Source organism: Psammomys obesus, unplaced genomic scaffold (assembly GCF_907164565.1).
Source record: "Psammomys obesus unplaced genomic scaffold, mPsaObe1.curated_primary_1811, whole genome shotgun sequence".
NCBI lineage: Eukaryota > Metazoa > Chordata > Mammalia > Rodentia > Muridae > Psammomys > Psammomys obesus.
The window spans coordinates 10,394,619-10,415,473 of record NW_026588752.1 but is presented as its reverse complement, the minus strand read 5'-3'; the positions used below and the strand labels follow the sequence as shown (position 1 = coordinate 10,415,473).

Sequence of the window (20,855 nt, the reverse complement as noted above, 5' to 3'; positions counted from 1 at the left end):
AAATACATGCATTCAGACAAATGAATACACGAGAGAACCGTATAAAGTAATTGGCACATCACTCCAGGATGCTTTGTCAGTTACGGGAAGAATTTGGTGCCTCTAACTTTAATCTTCTCCATTAAAATATCCATTCTGCTTCAGATTGTGAAGCCCATAATATTTTAGACTGTCTCCGTGGATCTGTTAGTTTTGCTTGTCAATTTAATTTGTGCTCTATGACTTTGAGTGGCTTGCTCAACTGTTCATAGGAGCATGTGATCTACAAAGGATGTTGAACCTGCCAAGGCGTGGAGTCCTAGCCTCTCCAGAGAGACTGGACATGGAGTGTTGGTGTTTGCATATAGACTGGCAGATTTCGTTTAACCAGCGTGATCGTGATGGTGAGGGGAATGGCAGCCGCTGAGAGATGCAGAGACACACACTGCTGGTGATAACAGGCCTTCGGTATCTGCAGGGTGCATTCTGTGCAGCACTGCTCAAACACTGTCTCATCTCATTCTCAGAACTTCCTTGGGCTGGATTATTTCTTTCCCTCTTCAGAGCTAATGAAAACAGTCACTGCAAGAGCAGTTCAGTTACTTGCCAAAGATCACAGGATAAATTAGATCACCAGAACCTTTTGCTAGGGGCAGGGAGATGGCTCAGCAGATAAGTAAGCACCCATGCAAGTGTGAGGACCAGAGTTCAGGTCCCTAGAACCTACATAAAAGCATAAGTACTGGGTGAGTATAATGGCGCGCCTATAATTCCAGGGCTCAGTGTGCATGGAAGCCCACTGGCTAGATGGGCATTAGCCTCAGGCTGTGGGCTCAGCAATAATTAACTCAACTACCTCAATAAATGAAGTGGAGAGCATTTGAGAAAGACACCCAACTTCACCCTCTCATATTACACATGTAAATGAATGCATGCATTATACATTCATACTCTAAGTAACAGGGAGGTTGCCAAGAACTCAAAGCAAACCAAGTCATCCAAGTCTAGTTGGGGTGGTGTTTGTGGGGTCTTGCCACACAGTTGTCCTCTGTTCAGCAAAAGAGCTCTAGAGCTATAGGAGCAGACAAACTGCAGTGGGAAAAGTGAGCCCACTTGACAGTCATCTGGCTGGACTGTGGTCATAAGCTCACCCTGGCCTCCTGCCTGTTCCGTCTCATGCCCAGGACAACACAAGCCCATCATTAGCTACCTTGACCTCAGGATAAAGTCTAGATTCCTCACCATGGTCTTCCATTGTGGTCATGGGGTCTCACTTCTCTCTCCTGCCTTACTTCCCTGCAGAACCCATCATGTTCGTTCCCACCCTCTCCTTGCTTTGCCTCTTGGTCTCCTTATGATGAACTGTTTGGGTGTTACCTGCCCTGTGCCATCTCCCTGAGTGCCTGTAAGAACTTAAAGGCATTTCCCCCCCTCTGCATGCTGCTGCTCTTTTTCTAGACCTTTTCCCCACTGTTTTCTCTTGGTGACTTTCCTAGCAAGCTCTCAGGTCCTAGGCAAGAGGTTGCAGTAGATGCTTGTTCTTTTATCTGTTCTATGCGTCTTATAAACTCAGAGGTTAAATATGTACATGTAGGGGTGAGTGAGCGATTAGTAATGAATGATTTGAAAAACAAGAGTCCAGTCTGAGCCAGCAGGAAACATGCCATTCTGGGGTCTCATGGAAAGTGTTTCATTCCACTCAGTGATGAGCTGTAGAGAGGTGTCCATTAACATCACTAACTATTTGGTGCGGTGAGAAGCAGACAGGACAGTGAGCTGGGCCTTTACCCGGTACCTAGCATAAAGCAAAGCAAATAGGACATGAGAAGCAGAGACTGCACCTACTGGCTCTGTGGCATCTTCTGCTCACCGTGAAGGTTCTCCCCAAGCTTTTGGTGGTAGAGACTCTTCCTCAGGGTGTGGGGTGCATAGTTTACATAAAAGTCTATGCTTCCAGAGTGAGCACCGAGTGTTCAGGAAAAGCTCTCCTGTCACCAGAAAGGTGGAGGGAAAGAAGGAGTACATAGAAAGCCTGGGATTCAGGCAAGCTCTAAGCCAAGGGTCCTGATTATCATGTGACTCTGTCTTCTAGATGATGTCTGTCCTCATGAACACCATTATCTTTGAAGACTGTCGGAACCAGTGGTCAGTATCCAGGCCTCTCCTGGGGCTCATCCTGCTCAATGAGAAGGTGAGTGTGCTTTCAGGGAGGGCCACAAGAGAAAGAGGTGCTTTTAGACCCTGAAGACCATGGGCTCGTGAGCTGGGGCCTTGGCAGCCTAGAAGGCCTTTACCCAAAGGCTTCAGATCTTCTTCAGTTAGCAGGGGCCACAGAGGCTACATACTGTGTAGATTACTTGGCAGTATTTCAGAGTCTTTCTCACTTTCCTTGCTATTCCAGGACAATTCTGAGCAACAGCCCTTTTGCCTTCTCCTCCAACCTCCCTTCATATCTGGGGACCCTGCACACAACCACAGGTGATGACAGTAGCAGCCCTTGAGAGACTGCATAGAGCCAGTACCCTTCATATAGGAGGATGCATCCCAGCCTCCTAGCACTCTCCCTACCCTTGACGACCTCCCAAGCATCCTGGCTTCGTTTGGAACTCACCCTGGCCCCTCGGCAGTCAGTGAGAACAGTGCATTACTGCTTGGGAGAATGAATTGTCTATACAATAAGATAGTACTGGGAAAAAGACAGTGAGATTAGAGGCAGCCGCATACATTAAAATTCAAACTAAAATCCCAGCCTTGGAAGGAAACTAATAGAAGAAGAAAATATATCAAAAAGAGAAGAGCTGTCTCATCACTCACCTGTGCTGAAGTATCCAATTTTAGCCACATTCAATAGCACTGCCATTCATCTTCCCTCGGTGTTATTGTGATTTAAATCCAGGCTCTATAAAAGAGAGCAGTTCTTTTAAAATGATTGAGAGGGAATAAGGGCAAATTCGGTGTTTAGAAAAAGCTTATGACATCACAATATTATACTTTACTGATGGAGGCAATATTTCATGGTTTAGGATGAAAAACTAATAATTTTCTATTTGGTGTGAGTCACTGCATCATTATAAAAGGGAAAAATAAGTAGTTTTGTGCATTCCCAATCTTGTTCAGGAAGACATTGTGGTTTGAGTATAATGCCTCTGATATATAGTATTTAAGCATTAGTCTGACTGCATATTAATTATGTGTGTTTTCTGATGTGAGCTGTTTTAATGTATGATAGAAATTAAATAGCGTACAGCTTGGGCTTGAAGAGATAAACATATGACTGGCAAAATGTTGTCTTTTGCTGAAATCCGGCTGTTCCCAGTGATTAGGAGTTCTGCTCAACATCAGAGCTTATGTTTGTATAAAAGACCACAGACCCCAGCAGATAAAAGGGGGCTGAGCAGCTGTTTGTGACCAGGTGTGACAAATACTGTTCTTAGTGCCAGCAAGTACTTCCAGAACTAAGCATACCCCTTTAGGACCCTGCCTCAGCAGAGCAGACCCGTGCAACCCAGGACGACAGGCTTGGAACACAGCCCAGAGCTCCTTGAGAAATGAGTCACTGATGCCAGGAAAGATGAGGAAGCCAGAGGGGAGACCCTTGGCCTTGCCTTCAGTCACCTAAGTGCTCCCTTAAGCTCTTTTCCACAGCCTGGAGGCCCTTCTTCTTTTAGCCTTCCTGTGATGATGAACCCCAGAAGACCCTGGGTTCAGTCCCCCACAATGGAGGCAAGGACTCCATCAGGCTAAGCAGTGACAGTACTGCAGTCACAGCAAGAGATTCTTAGGAGCAAGTTGGGGGACAGGCTTGACATGGCACAGCTAGGTTCATGGTACACCTCTGCCGCTTAGGTTTTCTCTAAGGCTAGAAAGTCCAGTGTGGACCTGCATGCAAACCCTTGAGCGCTAGTGGGCCCAGGTAGATGCCTAGCCGTCCTGGCTTCCCGCTGCTTCCTTCCTGCCTGGTTTGGAATTGGAACCTGAGCCTGAAACCTCTCTGTCTCCCAACAGTACTTCAGTGAACTGAGAGCGAGTCTAATAAACAGCCAGCCCCTCCCAAAGCAGGAAGCCCTTGCCCAGTGCTTCAGGAACTTGATGGAGGGCGTGGAACAGAACCTGTCTGTCAAGAACAGAGACAGGTGAGCACTGCCCAGTGGGGTATCTCTGGAGGATGGGGCAGTCCAGGCTTGTTAAAAATAACTGGACTATAGTTAGCACAGCTCACAGATTGATGCAGATTTTCTGTTACACTTTGTGATTTTTTTTTGCATTTTTTTATTACAGTTTATTCACTTTGTATCCCAGCTGAAGCCCCCTCCCCCATCCTCACCCAATCCTACCCTCCCTCCCTCTTCTTCTCCAATGCCCCTACAGCAGCTTCACTGCTGCGTCTCTTCAGCAGTAACATGGAGCTGATGGTGGCAGCGATTGTGGTGTTTAAACAACAGAACATAGTAAAGCAGGGTTCTTGGGCCAGTGACACATTAAGTGTTGGTTTCTTCCTCTGCCTAGCATCATTGGCCAGTGAGAGCTAACCAAATTCATCACTGGGACTGGATTCATTTGTTCGTTCGTTCGTTCGTACATGCATACATTCATGCGTTCAGTTTATAGGACTGCAGCATTGGCAACCTGTGGTAAACAAACTCTTCTAAGTTCTGCTGCCCTCGTGGAGTTTACATCGTAGTGGATGAGACAGACAGTGGTCGGTGATAAGGGAGAAAATGTGTTCAAGGAGAAAACTGCCCCCGCTGACTTTCCTCAAACGCTGTAACCTGCTGAGCCTTCACACTGACCTCCAAGCATAACTTTAAATTTCTTAACCTCCAGTTTCTAAGTGCTGGGATTACAGGCATAGGCCACCATACCCAGCCTATATAGTGCTGGGATCAAACTTGATGTGTAGTATACAGGCACTCTCCTAAAACACACACACACACACACGCTTGCACCCTTTTCACCACATAGTGCCAGCCAAACTCAAACTCATAGTCCCTCTACTCTGTTTTCTGACTGCTGGCATTATAGATGTGAGCTGCTTCCCTGTCCCCCACACCCCACTTTTTATTCTCTAAATTCCATTCTACTTGAGGATACTAATATCTACCTTTGGGAAGACCTGTAATGACTGAAACATTCGTATATAAACTCAATCCAGTAATTGAGATGCAGGTGTAAATTTTTTTAATGTTTTATATGGTGGAACTTTAGATGCTGTCCGTCCCTAAACTACTCAGAGTGGGCTTGGTGGTGACTCTTGTTTTGGGGGCAGGATGGTGCTCGTGGCAAAACGGGCCCAACACAGAGGAGCCATCCTGCAGGCAGAGCCCTCGTCTGGTCCTGCGCTCCATGGTGCCCTGGTCCAGCGTTTCATGTGGCCTGCATGTTCACTTCTTCTCTTTCCACAGGTTCACACAGAACCTCTCCATCTTCAGAAGAGATGTGGCAGAGGCCCTGCGTAATGATGGCCACACAGAACTGTGCAGCCTGGACATGATGAGCTGACCCAGCTCCTGAGCGCTGGCTGTGCAGCCTTTGTCAAGAGACTCTGGAAGGTCTGGGTCGCAGACTGTGATGCTGGACAGCCCAGAAGAATGTATTTTTCAGAAAAACAGCAAAGCCCTACATTTTTATAAGTCTGACCTAATTATAAAAATTTATAATAGTGCACATACAATGTAAATCCAGTATTCAAAGCAGAACATGTTTTCCGTCCATCTGGGTTCCCACAGTGCTAAAGGTCTAGAAACTATATTTAACCAAAGAACATAATAAAACAGGCTAGCACCTGCAATCAAGGTTGTCGATTTGGTGAAGATGCAGCCTTCAGTGTGTGTCCTGGATTGAGACAAATGCCATTTGAACCTTTTGAATTAGTAGTTTTTACATCTGGAAAATGCTCCATTAGGGACTCTGGGCTGTGGGCATTTAGAAGGAGCCAGGGAACACCATAAAGCCGCCCTCAGAACTACATACAGGCCTCTCTACCCAAGCAACATCTGATAAAGTTGAGAGACAGTAACACAATTAAGTGACTTAAAAACAATGTTTGCTTTCCGTTGGCATAAATCTGAAGCTGTTCAGTCTAGAAGAATTAAGCAGTGCAATTTCTGCCTGCAGAGAGATGTCTTTAGGACTCTGCAAGCCCCGGTTAAGACCCTCTGGGTGCACCAGCTCCTCATCCTCTTGGCTCCTTGAAGAGAAGCTGAGGATGGTGAGGAGTGCTTGAAGCATCTCTGCTTCCTTGGACCACCCAGAACAGTTCAACTGCTGCCTTCCACCTTCCACACTCTTAACCCACTGTTGGATCGTGGCTTCATCCAAACACAGGAAATGAAGGCCTTTGCAGTTTGTGTTCCATCATAACTAAGCTATTAATTTGAAATTGCCACTGTCAAATGGGCTTCCTATCTCAGTGCTCTGCCTTCATAGTTCAGGCTTACAATAAACACTGTGCCCGTTATTTCTGATCAGACATGAAAGGTTGGCCCCAGTGTTGCAGGGAAGAAATCCACAGGCTCTTGTTATAATCTCATTTCTCAGACTAGCGTTTCTCCAAATCTTTCTTGATAGTTGATTTTCGCAGCAAGCAGGTCACCTAAGTTCCTCTCCAAGTGTTTGTCCTCCATGTGCAAAGGGAGTCAGGGGAAACGGTGGTCTGGAAGAGACTGCTTGTGTTTCACAGACAGGTAAGCCTGAACCTTACTCTTCCCACTCCCTTAGGAAATATATCTCTACTAGAGAAGACAAATCCTGTGCTTTGAAACATCAGCTTTCAAAGGAGCTTGACAAGAATTTCCCCTTGGTTTTTGTTTTGTTTTTAATTTGTTTAGTTTTGGAGTTTGAGCCTCCCTCTGTAGCCCAGGCTGGCCTGGAACTCACTGTGATCATCCTGCCATAGCCTCCTCAGTGGAGGTTGGCAGGTGTGGGTCACAATGCCTGGCTTCTGCAGTCGGGGGCAGAGTAGTTCTAATTGCATTCACTCCACAGAAGCTGCAGATGCTTATCCCATTCTAGTATTGTTTTGTTACAGATGCCTAGAGTCAAAAACACTATATTGTTTGCATTAAAATGTTGACAAGAAAAGAATGGTGTGTTCTCTTCTTTTGGCCACACAGCCAGAGATCACGTGAGAGCAGGTGGAGCCTGGGCAGACTGGCCTTGGAGAGCTACATTTTGAGAAGCAAGGTCAGCCTGTCTCCTGGTGCCTCGGTGGGCTTGAATGGTCGACTTAGCAAGCACTTTGGGGGCCCACTTAGGAGAAGACAGTCGGCAAGCATGGAGCCCCTACCCTGACCCACACTACCTCCCACTGTGCACACCAGGAAGTAAGGCCCAGAGATGACTTGTAGCTGACAACTTGTACAGGAAGACTTTTTTCACCCAGATCTGTGCTGGCTGCCTCTCGGGTGGTAAATGGAAATGCCACTGATATTTAGATTCATTTCTACCTGTTTCTCAGAACTTGGTTATTAACAGTAAATTACTCCGAAACTGTGGTAGCTTCAGGCCTGGAGATGTAAGTCAGTGGTAGAGCATATACCTAGTGTATATGATGCCCCAGGTTCTAGCTCCAACACTTAAAAAGAAATAAAAAAAAAATAATAAAAATAAAAAACAAAAACCCCTGAAGTGGCTTAAATTAACAGCTCCCAAGTCAAGAAAGGGAGAAGCCTGGCTGGGTCCTGGTGTAGTCACTCACAGGCTACCGACACTCAGGTGGTTGGCCAAAGTTATGATCACAACCCCAGTGAGGAACGCCTGCACACAAGCCCGTGTGTGTGTTTAGCAGGAGTCAGCACTGCACAGGTGTCATCAAGGAGTGGGGCTCAGCACACAGGCCTTAGCTTGTAGGAAAGAGCCAGAGACTGCGAGATCCAGTGACAGTCTTCAGCCACCACGCGCTAAAGGGCTTCCGTCCGATGCTATGAAAATACTAATCCCGTCCCGCACACCAGGAAGGCCCTCACAGTGACCGACTGGATGCGGGAGTCAGGAACTATTGGAAGCCACATTCTTCAAAGTTGTCGGCCACAGTCTGCCTGGCCTTTGCCACACAGGTTTCTCCCTTAAACTAGCAAGTTTTCTAATCTTGATTTTCCTTGGAAGTTCCACTGTGATCCCTTCCTCAGAAAGGAAAAGGAAATGAGGAAGCCAAGTGTTGAGAGGTCACCTTCACAGCACCACAGGCATAACACCAGCTTGGGACCAGCAAACCCACCAAAGCTTAGGAGGCCTGTGGGGACAAAGACCTGCAGATTTAATTCAGGCGTGGCCTCCGGAAACATTCTAGCCCAGTATTAAAGCCAGCCTATTAAGACACCCAGCCAACCTGCAGAGGGCACATGGAACCAGCTCAGATAACCAGGTGCATCTGCCTACCTTGGTTCAGCAATAGAAAAAACACAGTGCTGCCAATTCCACTGGCCTCGCCACGTGGTAAAAGCAAGGTGTGGGATGTGTTTGCACCCCTCCCCCTTCTAGAGAGATTCTGGTGTACAGACATTCTGCATGGAGCCAGCCGTGCAGTTGTGGGTATTCTGAGATACTTCTCACTCTTCAGGCTGTGCCATCAACATCCAGGGCTGGACAAAAGGAACATACGGTCCCTGCACTGTGTGTAATGGCCTGAACCGCCCAGAAAACTCCCCTTGGCTCCCTGGAGTTGCTTCCACTGGCATGACAATCTCAGGGAGGCCCCTTCCAGAATGCAAAGGTGCGCTGGTTAGAGCTAATAATAGAGATGAGTGGCCAGGCTATTTCAGATGCACTGCCCATCAGAATAGGGCAGGCTGCTGAGGGAGCCTGAGAGTAAATGCCCTGTCATCCTACCCTGTCCAGATGTTTGGAGGAAGGAGTATTTTAGAGTCATGACCAGGAATGGAGCCCCTGGAGAGAGAAGCAGGACCTGGGGTATGGCTCTGATGGACCATGTATATGCTTCCATCCTGGCACCAGTTGGCAGGGACAGAGCAAGAGTAGGAAGGAAGCCATTGCCAGAGAACCAGAACCACTCTAATACTGAATTTGCCTGCTAGACCTTGCTCCCCAGTAGGAATGTCAAGTACTGTTTTCCCTGTTTCAGAAGTGAGAAAAGAGACTAATAGACTGAGAGATGAGGAAAGGCAACATAGCTAGACCGTTCCCCAACTCTATCCAAGAGGCAAAGAGGGAGTTGGCTTATTAGTCCACACAGTCAAGGTACATCCTAACTCTGTCCCTCCCCAGGAGCAGAGGTCAAGGACCTCTCCCCTAAGGCAATTGTCCTTGAAGCCTCAAGCCTTCAAGCAGAACCCATTGCCTGGAGCCTTCCCCCCACCCCCTACTCAAGCTGGCAGGCAGCCTGAGCCCAAGTTAGATGTTCCTAACTACTATCTGACTTTTTTCTACTTAATCTCAAACTGGGTCCTCTGAAACTGGTACTAAAGAGGTAGACAGGGACCCTTCGGGCTCCGCAACCCATGGGACTAGATACTTTGGGAGAAAAGCCAGCCTGCCTAGACACTTTGAGCTGTGCCTGTGAGCCTTGCCATTGATTCATCCTCCTGCTGTACTTCATAAAATCGTTCTTGAGACTTTTTAATGTTTTATTGAGGTGCAAGTTTACGAGGAAGTGAGCCTTTCCAACTACAGCAAGAGTAACCTGCCTCCTTGGCATATTAAAAAATAATGTTAGTGTCGAGTTTTACGTCCCACAGTTTGGATTGCTGATAAGAGCGCTTCCCTTGACAAGATTCTTTTTGAGGTTTACAGAAAGCGTAATAAAATATGTAAGTTACATCTCCACAAACAAAAGCTATAACATAAGTTATTTATAAGCGTGAGATACAAACAGTATCACGATAAATAAGCCATAAAGGATACCTGCAACATCCATCTTAATGTAATTTGCCCAACAAAGGGGTTGAGACGAAGTCAAATTCAGCAGAGAAAATTTGTCAGGAAGGGAGGAAAGTTGTAGACCACAAGCTGGGGGAAATGGCTGATGGGTGAGGGAGAAACGGGTCTGAGGTGAGACTTGGAGACCCCTGACCAGACTGCAGCATATGCTTGCCCACGGGGACTGCCCCGCCCCTCCTGCCCCACACAGCCTGCCATCTGCACCCAGTCACATCTCCCACAGCCCTCGGCAGCCACCAGCCCCACCCCCTAGGAAAAGGAATATTCTAGTCCCCTTCCCTCCTGCCCCACGGCCTCATGCTACTGCCAGCTCCCTCCATTCGTCCACTCAAGGCCGTGGTCTGAAAGTGACCAAGCCCAAGGATCCTAGGGGGCCTTCCCTTCCTCTACTCCAGCGGTCCTCAACCTGTGGGTCATGCCACCTTTGGCAAATTTCTATCTCCAGAAATAATTGCACTATATTTATAACAGCAAATTTATTGCTATGAAGTAGCAACGAAAATTATTTTATGGTCGCAGGGGGTCAGCACAACACGAGGAACTGGATTAAAGTGGGGCGGCATCAGGAAGGTTTAGAACCACTGACCTCCTTTACTTAACCCACCAGTGAGCCAATGAACGAGACCAAGTCTCTACCCTCACAGAGCTTGTGGGCTGTTCCAGCAAATCAAATGTAACACCGTACATCAAGGACCAGAAACGGGGATACAGATGATCTGGTGCCAGGGGTGCTGCGGAGGATGGGGACGGGGCGGGGGAGAGCTGACCCAGAACTCTTAAGGATGCAAAGGTCCCAGCCATGAGGTGAGCCAGAATGGGGTCCACAAGTTTCTGAGCCCAAATCCTCATCGTTTTTTCTTTACTCCCTCATCTGCGCTGAGTAGATACCACAAATTTAATGCACTGAGCCCAGACTCAGTTTACCCTAAGAGAGCTCCCAGGCCACCACAAGAGCCCTCACCTGCACACCTGGCTCCTTTACCCAGACCCACCCAGGAGCAGAAATAGTGGGTGAGGGAAAGGAAAAGTGGGCCTCGTAGTCCACATACTCAAGAGACAGCTCAGCGCTAGCCTCCACATGGCATGAGTGGAATAAGCACCTCACTTCCCTAAGTCGATTGTCCTTGAAGCTACACACCCTGTAGTGAGTTCTCATACACACCACCACCTCGGGCTTCTCCTCCTTCCAGCTGGCAGCCTTGAGCCTTCTCAGATCCCCCAGGAACTTTCTTCCCAAAGCCCTTTCCACTCTGGGAAGCTGTGATAAGGACTCAGATTTCATTGCTCCACTAATCAGACGGAGAAAGCAAGTACGGAAATCTGTGTATCTAGGAAATCTGGGTATGCGCTCAGTAAATAGTTTTTGAATAAGTTGGGGCAGGTTTAATTTTCCATCCTGAAACCTAGAAGGACCCTACTCTCCTCCAAAGGATGTGTAGGATGTAGCTGGCAGGCCAGCAACCTGTAACGTGCTGTGTGTGCCTTTTATGCAAGTAGACCATCACACTTCCTCAATCCTTCAACTAGGACAACTGGTCTGGACACACTCAGGAGCCTTGACTCAATCCCTACACTATTTTAAAGACAAGAAATCTGAACTCCAAATCACATAGATAGCAGAGGAATTTGAGCTGTCTTCGTCCAGACTCATGGACCACTTGCAAACTCCAGTACCCTGCCATTCATCCCAAAAGCCCCACCTCTCTCCTGAAGGACTCCCAGCAAGGCCATCCTTTCTCCCAGTTTCACTCCTGGGGGACCAGGGGAAGATTCCTGCAGCCTGGAAGTTTCTAGGTCCCCAAGAGTCCTGACTCCTGTTCCCTAGCTCTTAGAATATGCATTTTTTAACCATTCTCTTCAGGGCATATGCCCTTCCCCCACCTCGGTGTTGAATTAATAGCAGCTACAAAAGAGCAGCAACTTCACAGTTTTAGGAATACTAAATGCATAGCAAAACATATTCAGCCAAACCAGGTTTGAAGGAGACAATATTGTCTTGATTACTTAAAGAAAAAAAAATTACTTAAAAAAAGGAAGAAATTTTTACAAAATTAAATTTTCACCACAACAAAAAAGAAATGAATTCATAAAAAAGTAAAAACAAAACGAAATTCATGGAAAAGATGACTCAAAAAAAACAAAACAGACAACAAGGGGTGGGCATGTAGCTCAAATGACAGAGTGTTTTCCCAGCACTCCGAAAGCCCTGGGGTTCCAGAACAAGCCCCACATAAGCTGGACATAGCGGTGCACATATGTAACCTCGGTGTTCAAGAGGCAGAGAAAGAGATCAGAGGTTCAAGGTCTTTCTCAGCTACACTGCTGGTCTGAGGCAGAACAAACAGGATAGCGAGCCCGGCATACTTACCCATTCCTCTTATCCTAGCACTTGAGAAACTGGGTTTGAATGATCGTTTGAGAGCTAGCCCAGGCTCAAAATAAAAGGATAATGAAATGAAGCCTGTCCCTACCCCAATCCTAGAGACTGAGCCCAGGGCCTCCCCCATGTTAAGCAGGAACTCTATCACTGAGCTTTATGCCATTAAGGGCACTTTTCAAGACCAATAAAGCAGACTTTGGCGAGTGTTATCCGCAACAAGCACAAATATGTAAGAAAGGGTGAGAAGCGGATGTCAGTACCAACAGTCGTGTGTTTGCTTCCTAGTACATCTGAAAGCTAAAGGAGACAGACAAGAGTCTGGGCAGTGGTTCCCGGGCCTGAGAGGCACCACACTCATTAGGTGGCTTGTCAGCAGACTGCACAACCCCACCCAGAGTTCCGGAGAGAGAAGGACTCCCCAGGATCCAAGAAATGGCACTAGAAAAACAAACTGCCAAGTGCAGCTGACACTGCTAGTCCAAGATCACGCCTTCCTTCAGATCCAATGACCTAGACTAAGACCTCCCCCCTACCCCCACCTCCAGATTTACTCCCCTTCCTGGGCTTCCTAAATATGCTCCTTTGTCCAAGGAAGAATGGAAGGGGGGTTGTGATCAGCAGCCCAGCACTCAGGGCGACTGAGGACCTGGAGCTCAGCCCTCACTCCTGCCCTCCCGCTAATGCTCTCCGCTGGAACAGCTCCAGCCCTTGAGCTACCCGGAAAAACTGAGGCACAGGGAGGTTCGACACTCCTGCATTTGAGTAAACTGAGAGGTTCCCACACGTGACCTGTAAACAGTGCTGGCCGAGCCACCCACATCCTGGTCACCTTGTGCCATGGACCTTTGCGCTGCAGCCTGGTGGGTATCTTACCAGGTCCTCAAAGTGGCCAGGCCTGGAACCCAAGGCTCTGGGCAGGCAGGAAAGTAGATGTTGTGAAGTGCCCCCAAGTCTGGACTCAAGTGAATTACCTGACCATCACTTCCCTCGGTGAAGACCTCGCTGGGTGAGTGGGTAGCTAATGGCCACCCCTGCCACACACGGTTCTCAAGGACAAGAGGGTCACCTCTGTCCTTAAAGGCACTATTATATAATCCAGAGTGGGGACTGGCGGGAGTGGGATTTCTTACAGGCGCCTCCACTCTGCTGTTGTCTCATTTTGTTCTCATGGCCACCATGGGGGTAGCTAGTACCTTCTCTGTTTTACAAATAAAGCAAATGAGGCAGGAGAAGGGCAGTGGGGAGCCCCAAAGCCCTCGGATCTCCAGCAGCAGTGCCTGCATTAGCAGAGAGAGGCCCCCTGAGCCCGCACAGTGGCATCTCTCCTGGCTGAAGGTCCTTGGCCAGGGCCAGGGCATCCCGTACTTTCCAACCCTCACTGTTGCCAGGCCTCCCTGTCCCAACCCGGCACAGGGGTTCTGCCACAGCCAGCGAACTACCCAATGTCACACAGCTGGCAGGAGACCCAACTGCCCACCGGGGCCTGGAGGAGCTGCAAAGCCTGAGTCATCTGGACTGTTGAGAGCAAGGAGACTGAGGAAAATCAAAACACCCTGTGCTCTGACCCCATCAGTGAAGAAATACCCCTGCCCAAGATACCTCTGCAAATAAAAAAACTACCAACAAAATAAACATGTACCACAACATAACACAACATCCATCACGCTGGAAGTAGAGGTCGGAAGGGAGCTGAGCAATGTGCTAGGCTCGGGGTCCTATGCTCTTAGCATTCTCAATATCCGAATACCCCGAACACTCCGCACGCTTTACCCCGTTTTACAAATGAAAACCCCAAACCTAAAATAATGGAGTCACTCCTCAAGCTTACTCAGCTATGAAGTGACCCGCCCAGATCTACACACAACTTCTGACCAACAGCACAGAGATCACTTGGGGCTTTCACTCTCTGGGAACCGGAGGAAGGCGCCCTGGCGGGAGGGCAGCGCTCAGTTTACAACCAACGACTTTACAGTGCGCCGCCAGGTAACTGGGTCTCCTGCGGGCCGGACCGGGAGGAAAGGTGAAAGGTGACCCTACTCCACGTGGCGCCGGCCACGGTGCCGCCGGGCTGGTGGGCACAGACCCGGAGGCGACAGCAGACCCTGGGGTGGTCAGCGCCGGGACTGAACTGGAGCCCCGCAGGAGCTGGCTGCTCAGATTTCCAAAGGAAATCTCTCCGTTTGCTTTAAGTGGGAACCGCCCCTCCTGCGCCACTTGCAAACGGGGGTCCCTAAACCTGCTGAATCCCGGAGGGGTCCCCAAAGCCCGCGACCACAGCCCCATCTATCCCGCAACGAATTCCAAGGGGCCGGATCCCAGCTCCCCACCAGTTGACCTTGGGTCCCTAGTCCAACCGGGCCCTTACGCGTGGGCACCTGCGAGTCAACGCTCAGTCCTCCCGGCTGGGGCCAGGGAGCGTCTCCAAAGTGGCCGCGACGCCTCATTGGAAGCCGGGGCGGGGGCAAATTCTCCCCACGCGGGTCGGTGTCCTCGGTCGCGTGGAGGACGCTCCGGTGCTCTGCTTGCTCCACGGGTGGACGGCGCCGAGCTCGCACCCCAAGAGGCGACGCTTTCGTTGCTCCCGCGGAGGGCGAGCGGCCGATAGGCTTCCGCAGCTTTCATAGGACCGTTCTTGGGTTGCAATTCCATTGACTGAAGAGTCATTTTGTTTGGGGTTTGCTCAAATGAAAAAAAAAAATTAGAAGACAACGAAAACCCCCGCGGCAAAAGGCCGTTTCCCCCGCAGCGCGCCTGCCGCCGGGTGCGGCGCTGGGAAGCGGCCGGGCCTGGAGCGGGGAGCGTCTGCTAATTGCAGCTTCGTTAGATTTCGGGTTTGAGAGGCTGCGGTTCGGGCGCTAATATCCGCCGCCCATTATCCCGGCTAATAAATTTGACCTATTGTTCGTTTGTTAAAATGATGTCACCTTGGAACAGTCCCTAAGCTCCTATTTCCATGAATTAGGCCTTTATTGAAAGCCGGGAGCCAATGAGAGAAGAGAGGCTTGTTGATCGCAGCCAATGGCTGCGGCGGGAGAGGAATTAGCAGCGGAAACTCCAGGTTCGGTTCAAGAAAGATGACACAGAGCCTGTCGGGCCCGCGCACTCTTGGCAAAGTTTCAGTGCGACTGGAGGCGCCGGGCGCTCCATGGCCGCGCCGTAACGGGGACCCAGCCGCCTCCCCGCCCAGCCCAGCCCAGCCCTTCCGCCCGCCCAGGATGGAGGCGCCCGCCAGCGCGCAGACCCCACACCCGCACGAACCCATCAGCTTCGGCATCGACCAAATCCTCAACAGCCCGGACCAGGACAGCGCGCCCGCCCCGCGGGGCCCCGACGGCGCCAGCTACCTGGGAGGGCCCCCCGGGGGTCGTCCGGGCGCCGCGTACCCGTCCCTGCCCGCCTCCTTCGCGGGCCTCGGCGCGCCCTTCGAGGACGCGGGATCTTACAGTGTCAACCTAAGCCTGGCCCCCGCCGGCGTGATCCGGGTGCCCGCGCACAGGCCGCTCCCCGGGGCCGTGCCGCCGCCTCTGCCCAGCGCGCTGCCCGCCATGCCCTCCGTGCCCACGGTCTCCAGCCTGGGCGGCCTCAATTTCCCCTGGATGGAGAGCAGCCGCCGCTTTGTAAAGGACCGCTTCACAGGTGAGCAGAGCGGGCCGCCAGGAGCCAGGCCTCAGCCCTCGGGGTGGGGGGGGGGGCCAGAGTCGCCGCGCCCCGGACCCTCCGCGCCCAGGAACGATTCCCGGGGCCCGGGCAAGGCGGAGGCCTCGCTTCCCGGGGCCTCCCGGGGCCGTGGAGGGGAGGGTAAATCGGAGAGTTTCGGGGAAGGGGGGAGAAATCAGAGTCCCGGGAAGGGGTGGGGAGGAGGAGGGGTCCCTGTCTGGCTTGACGCCGCCGGGGACGAGAGCGGAGCGCCGCGTCCCACGGGGCTCCACGCGCGGCCTGCACCGTGGCGGGGCTGGGCTTCAAGGGGGACCCCCCCCTCGTGTGTCTCCGCAGCCGCGGCCGCGCTCACGCCCTTCACCGTGACCCGGCGCATCGGCCACCCCTACCAGAACCGGACGCCGCCCAAGCGTAAGAAGCCCCGCACGTCCTTCTCCCGGGTGCAGATCTGTGAGCTGGAAAAGCGCTTCCATCGCCAAAAGTACCTGGCCTCGGCCGAGAGGGCGGCGCTCGCCAAGTCCCTCAAGATGACGGACGCGCAGGTCAAGACCTGGTTCCAAAACCGGAGGACCAAGTGGCGGTGAGAGAGGCCCGGCCCGGCCCACCACGCGCACCTGCCCCGCGCCCGCCCCGCCCCGCGCCGCCGCCGGGCCTCCAGCCCCCCGCCCCGTGCTAGCCCGTGCCCGCGCCCCCCCCCGGACCACGCATCTCCGCTGCCTCCCAGATGTGTCGTCCCGCCTCCCCGCCGACCTGTACTCCTCGCTCCATCCCGCCCACGCCTTGGCGCCCCCGTTTCCAGCTCCCACCTCGCCGGCGTTTTGTTTCCGCTCCTTGGCTCGGCTGGGTTCCTCCCACCCGCCCCCCACCACGCGCGCACACATACACACACACACACACGAACACACACACATACACACCCCACCCGGGCCTCCCACACTCTCCTCCCTCTCCAGTTCCAGCCCACCCACTCGGATTTCGGATTTGATGGCCGGGGCTGTAGGGTCCTCGCTCTAACTCTGGTTTTGGTTTTTTATTTTATTTATTTATTTTTTTTAAATACGATCCTTGCTTCCACCCAACCCGTAAACGACGAAGCTGTATGCTCTAGAGGGGGGCTTCCTTCCTGAGATTGCTGGGGGAATCTACGGGGCCTCCCAGCTGGTGGCGCCCACCCAGCCAGTCCACCCGCGGGCTCAAGTGACCCGAGTGGCAGTAGGGCCGAGTCAGTTTTACGCCGCCCTGCCGCTGTGATCCCGCAGCGGGTAACAAAACATACACACACACACACACACCAAAAAAAAAAAAAAAAAGCAAAACAAAACAAGATTTATTGTTGGCGAAGCCACAAAATGCGGGTGTGCAGGTGGACGGCGGGCAGAGGGCCTTCCCAGCGGCGCCCCCCGGGGTGCACAAACAAAACCAGCCGTCCCACCCGCCCGCCCCGAGGGCCTCGGGTGAAGGGTGTGCCGGCGGCAGGCGGCTCCGCGCCCCGGGGGCCGGGACGCCGCGTTACCGGGAGGGCTGGGCCCCCCGCCGGTGGCCGAGCAGTGCCCGGCGCGTGACCGTGCTGTCCCTCTCCCTCCCCGGGTGCAGGCGGCAGACGGCGGAGGAGCGGGAGGCGGAGCGGCAGCAGGCGAGCCGGCTCATGCTGCAGCTGCAACACGACGCCTTCCAGAAGAGCCTCAACGACTCCATCCAGCCCGACCCGCTCTGCCTGCACAACTCCTCGCTCTTCGCCCTGCAGAACCTGCAGCCCTGGGAGGAGGACAGTTCCAAGGTCCCCGCGGTCACCTCGCTGGTGTGAGCCACCTCGGCGTGCGCGGTAGCTAACGGATCGCCCGGCCCCAACCAGGCGGGGCGCCCGGGTCCCCCCCAGCCGGGCTGGGGAGGGAAGCCCGGGCCCACAGGGGCTCGCTTCGGCCCCGGGGCGCGCCGCCCAGCGCCGGCCGCGGAGGCGGGCTGGGCCCGGGGCCGCGCTGCCGCACAATCCGAGCCCCCCCGCCCCGCGCCCCGGCCCGCCCCAGGCCCGGGCCTGACAAAGAAGCGCCTTACGTTACTCCGCCCCGCGCCCGCACCCCCCGGGCTGGGCGCCTGTATTATACTTTGTACTTTTTGCCCAAACGTGTAAATAATAAAAAGTTTTGGCTTTTTTTTTTTTTTTTTTTTTTTTTTTTTTTTTTTTTTGCCGGCCACCTGCTTCCCCTGCGGGGGCCGCCGGAGGAGGGGCAGCCGACCCGGCGACCTAGGGGAAGCGCCCCGGGCCGGGGGGGAGGGAAGGAGAGGGACACCCTGCGTTTAGGCGGGGTGCGCGCCTCTCCTTTTCCGTTCCTTTTATTTAAGTCGTTTTATTTAATAAAAAAAAGTTAGCTATTTCACTTAACGCCGTTCTCATTTCGTTTTTTTGTTTCGTTCCTCGAGCGCTCGACGAGCCCGGCCTTGGCGCCCCCCACCCCATCCCCTGGAGGGCGAGCGGTTGCGCGCCGGCGCCTCCAGGTCTGCGAGCTGCCCTGGCTTCGCCCCGGCCCGGGGCCCCGCGGAGGACGCGCGGCGCAGGTCAGTTCCAGCCGGCGGGGCAGGGAGTGGACCTGCGGGCCGGCCGCGCTGCTGGGGAGGAAGGTGCCGGCGCTGCGTCTGCCCCAGTCCAGGTTCACCCGGTAGGTGGGTGCGCGGATGAGTGGAGGGCAACTTTCTGCAGCTGGAGAGGGGACCGTTGGACCCTCTCGCACCCAGCGGCGCGGAGCCACCTACAGACCCGGCTGTGGACCTGAGCGCCGTGCGAGCCCAAGGGCCGGGGCGCAGCATCCGCGTTCAAACTCCTGGGGTTCGTGCAAGCTCCTAGGTGGGGCGTGACGTCATAACGACGTCACTTAACCAAGAGGGGCTCGGGTGCCCCAACTCCCAGAACCCCAAGCCTGAGTGAGGCAGCAGCGGCCTGGTGTTGTCTGCTGAACTTTGGGAGTTTCTAGAGCCAAGGGCCGCCGCGGTCCCTGCAAACCCGCGCTCCAGTCCCTAGGTTCCCTCCACCCCTTTAACCTTTCTGTGGTCTTTTTAAAACCCTTTGTCCCCTATTTTCTGGCTTCTCCATTCTTTCTCTACCATACTGTCTGTTGTCTCTGTTTGTAACTCGTGCTATCCGTCGGTGTGCGGTCGCGGCTTCCTTCCTTTCCCGTTTCGTGCTTCTCTTCACAGTGTGTTCGCTGTTGGCTTCCGCGCCTCGGAGCCCGTTCCTTTTCCGTACCCATCCTTCCTCCCGACTCTACTTTGTCCCTGTCCCGCCGTCCTCTCTTTTCCTTTATTTTTTATTTTTTGTTCCCTTTCTCCCTTCTCACAATCTCTTGGCCTTCATTTCCGTCTTTGTCTCGTTTTCCCGTCCTCTGTCCCTCCCTCCTCCAGACTCTAAGGTAGCTCTCAGAACCCAAACACTTTTGGGGCCGCGTCCTCCCCGACCCCAGCAGCCACACCCCACACCACGGTCTGTCCCAGAGCCAAGCGCCACCCTGCGGGCGGCGGCACTCGAGAGCCTTCGTTCTAAGCGGGCTGGGAGGCCGACAGTCCTTGCCGGGCCGGAGGTGGTTGAGCTCGGTTGAGAAATTCTCCCTTTCCCAGCTCTCGCCTTCGCCGGCGCCTCCAAGCCCCTCTAACCCGAAACCTGCGCGGTTGGGGACCTAGCGGTCAGAAGGGGAGGGACTGGAGCGACTCAGACTTCAGGTCTCTTCCCAGGGCTTTTTCTTAAAATGCTTTTATTTACTGGGCTGAGGAGCCTGCAGAGCGCGGTCAGGTGGTGGGGAAGGTTGGCCCTTCGGCGGGGGAGGAGGCCCTGCTTTGCTCATCCCTCCCGGCTGGCGCTGGCGTCGCTTTCTGGTTCCTCCAGGATTTCCTCTGCTGCGCCCTAATAAGGCCTACCATTTCTGTTTTTCCAAATTATTTGTATTGCTTTGACAGGGTCAGCCTCGATTCTCGGGTCTCTGGGGACATACACGCGTTGTCTCGTTCTTTGCAGGCCCTTCATCTCCTGCACAAAGGGGCTCTGTGGGGGTCGTTGTCCAGCTGGAGTTGGGGTGGGGCGCTGGGGTCCCTTCACTTGGTACCTTAGGCAGTCCCCGGCCTCTGAGCCACTTGTCCCAACGAAGCCTTGCTGAACTAGATGCCCGCTACCAGTCTGATTGAGTTTTGGAGACTAAGCCCGATCGCACGCGAGTGGGCCGGGGCGGCGACCATCTCCCACCCGGCTCACCTAGGGTAGGATGAGGGTGGGCGACCCCAGCGGGCGGGAGCGGTGGCTGAGCCGCAAGGGTGTGTTGTGTCTTCCACTCGTGACGTGCCAGTTCTCTAAACTTTCTTTCCTGCGGTCGTCAAGCGGGGTGAGAGGCGGAATCAGAGGCCGAGCGTGAGCCGTTAGGGGACACTGCTCTCGGCCTACCCACCGGAAGGGCTGCGGATCAGGGTCGGGAGCAGGCAGGCTTAGAGGCCGAGTAAGGAACAAGGGGCGAAGCCGTTGCGACGCTCCCTCCCTCTTGGGCTAGGGCGAGGCTCCCCGGGACGCTAGAGGGTGAGTGTCCGCGCCCAGGCCGAAGGCAGCAGGGGTGAAGCCGCCAACAGCCGCGCTGCTGGAGGCCTCTTGACCCTTGTCGGTGGTCATTCCAGTTGCACCCATTTTACAGATCCGAGGCTGCCTCGCTGGCCGAACCACTGGGTAGCTCAGGATCTCCGGGGCCGGGAAACAAGGCTTCAAGGACGCAGCTGGGAGCTAGGTTTGGCACTGAGGGTCACAGTGCCACCGGGTCACATTAGAGCCCTGCAGAGGGAGCAAGGAAAATTCCAGTCCCCGCCCCTCTTCGTCAGCCCACCAGGCCCAGCTCGGTCAGGGTTCACGCCCTCGGGGTATGGATGCCCTCCCCAGTTTGCAGATGGAAGCGAGGAAGCACAGAGAAGAAGCTCCGAGGTT

At 53.3% G+C, this 20,855-nt stretch overlaps 2 protein-coding genes across 2 annotated transcripts in view; both read left to right on the top strand.

Moving 5' to 3' along the window:
• Positions 1 to 7,044, top strand: part of Ranbp17 (RAN binding protein 17) — a 316,352-nt gene extending 309,308 nt beyond the window's left edge. Inside the window, exons 26-28 of the mRNA XM_055604851.1 lie at positions 2,072 to 2,170; positions 3,985 to 4,112; positions 5,382 to 7,044. Of these exons, the coding sequence (XP_055460826.1) occupies positions 2,072 to 2,170; positions 3,985 to 4,112; positions 5,382 to 5,478 (324 nt within the window). The 3' untranslated portion in view covers positions 5,479 to 7,044. The remainder of the gene's footprint in view (positions 1 to 2,071; positions 2,171 to 3,984; positions 4,113 to 5,381) is intronic.
• Positions 7,045 to 15,468: 8,424 nt separating this feature from the next.
• On the top strand, positions 15,469 to 17,714 carry Tlx3 (T cell leukemia homeobox 3). Its single transcript, XM_055604813.1, has 3 exons — positions 15,469 to 15,889; positions 16,247 to 16,490; positions 17,504 to 17,714. Exons 1-3 carry the CDS (start codon positions 15,469 to 15,471, stop codon positions 17,712 to 17,714), a joined length of 876 nt encoding a protein of 291 aa, XP_055460788.1.
• Positions 17,715 to 20,855: the final 3,141 nt, after the last annotated feature.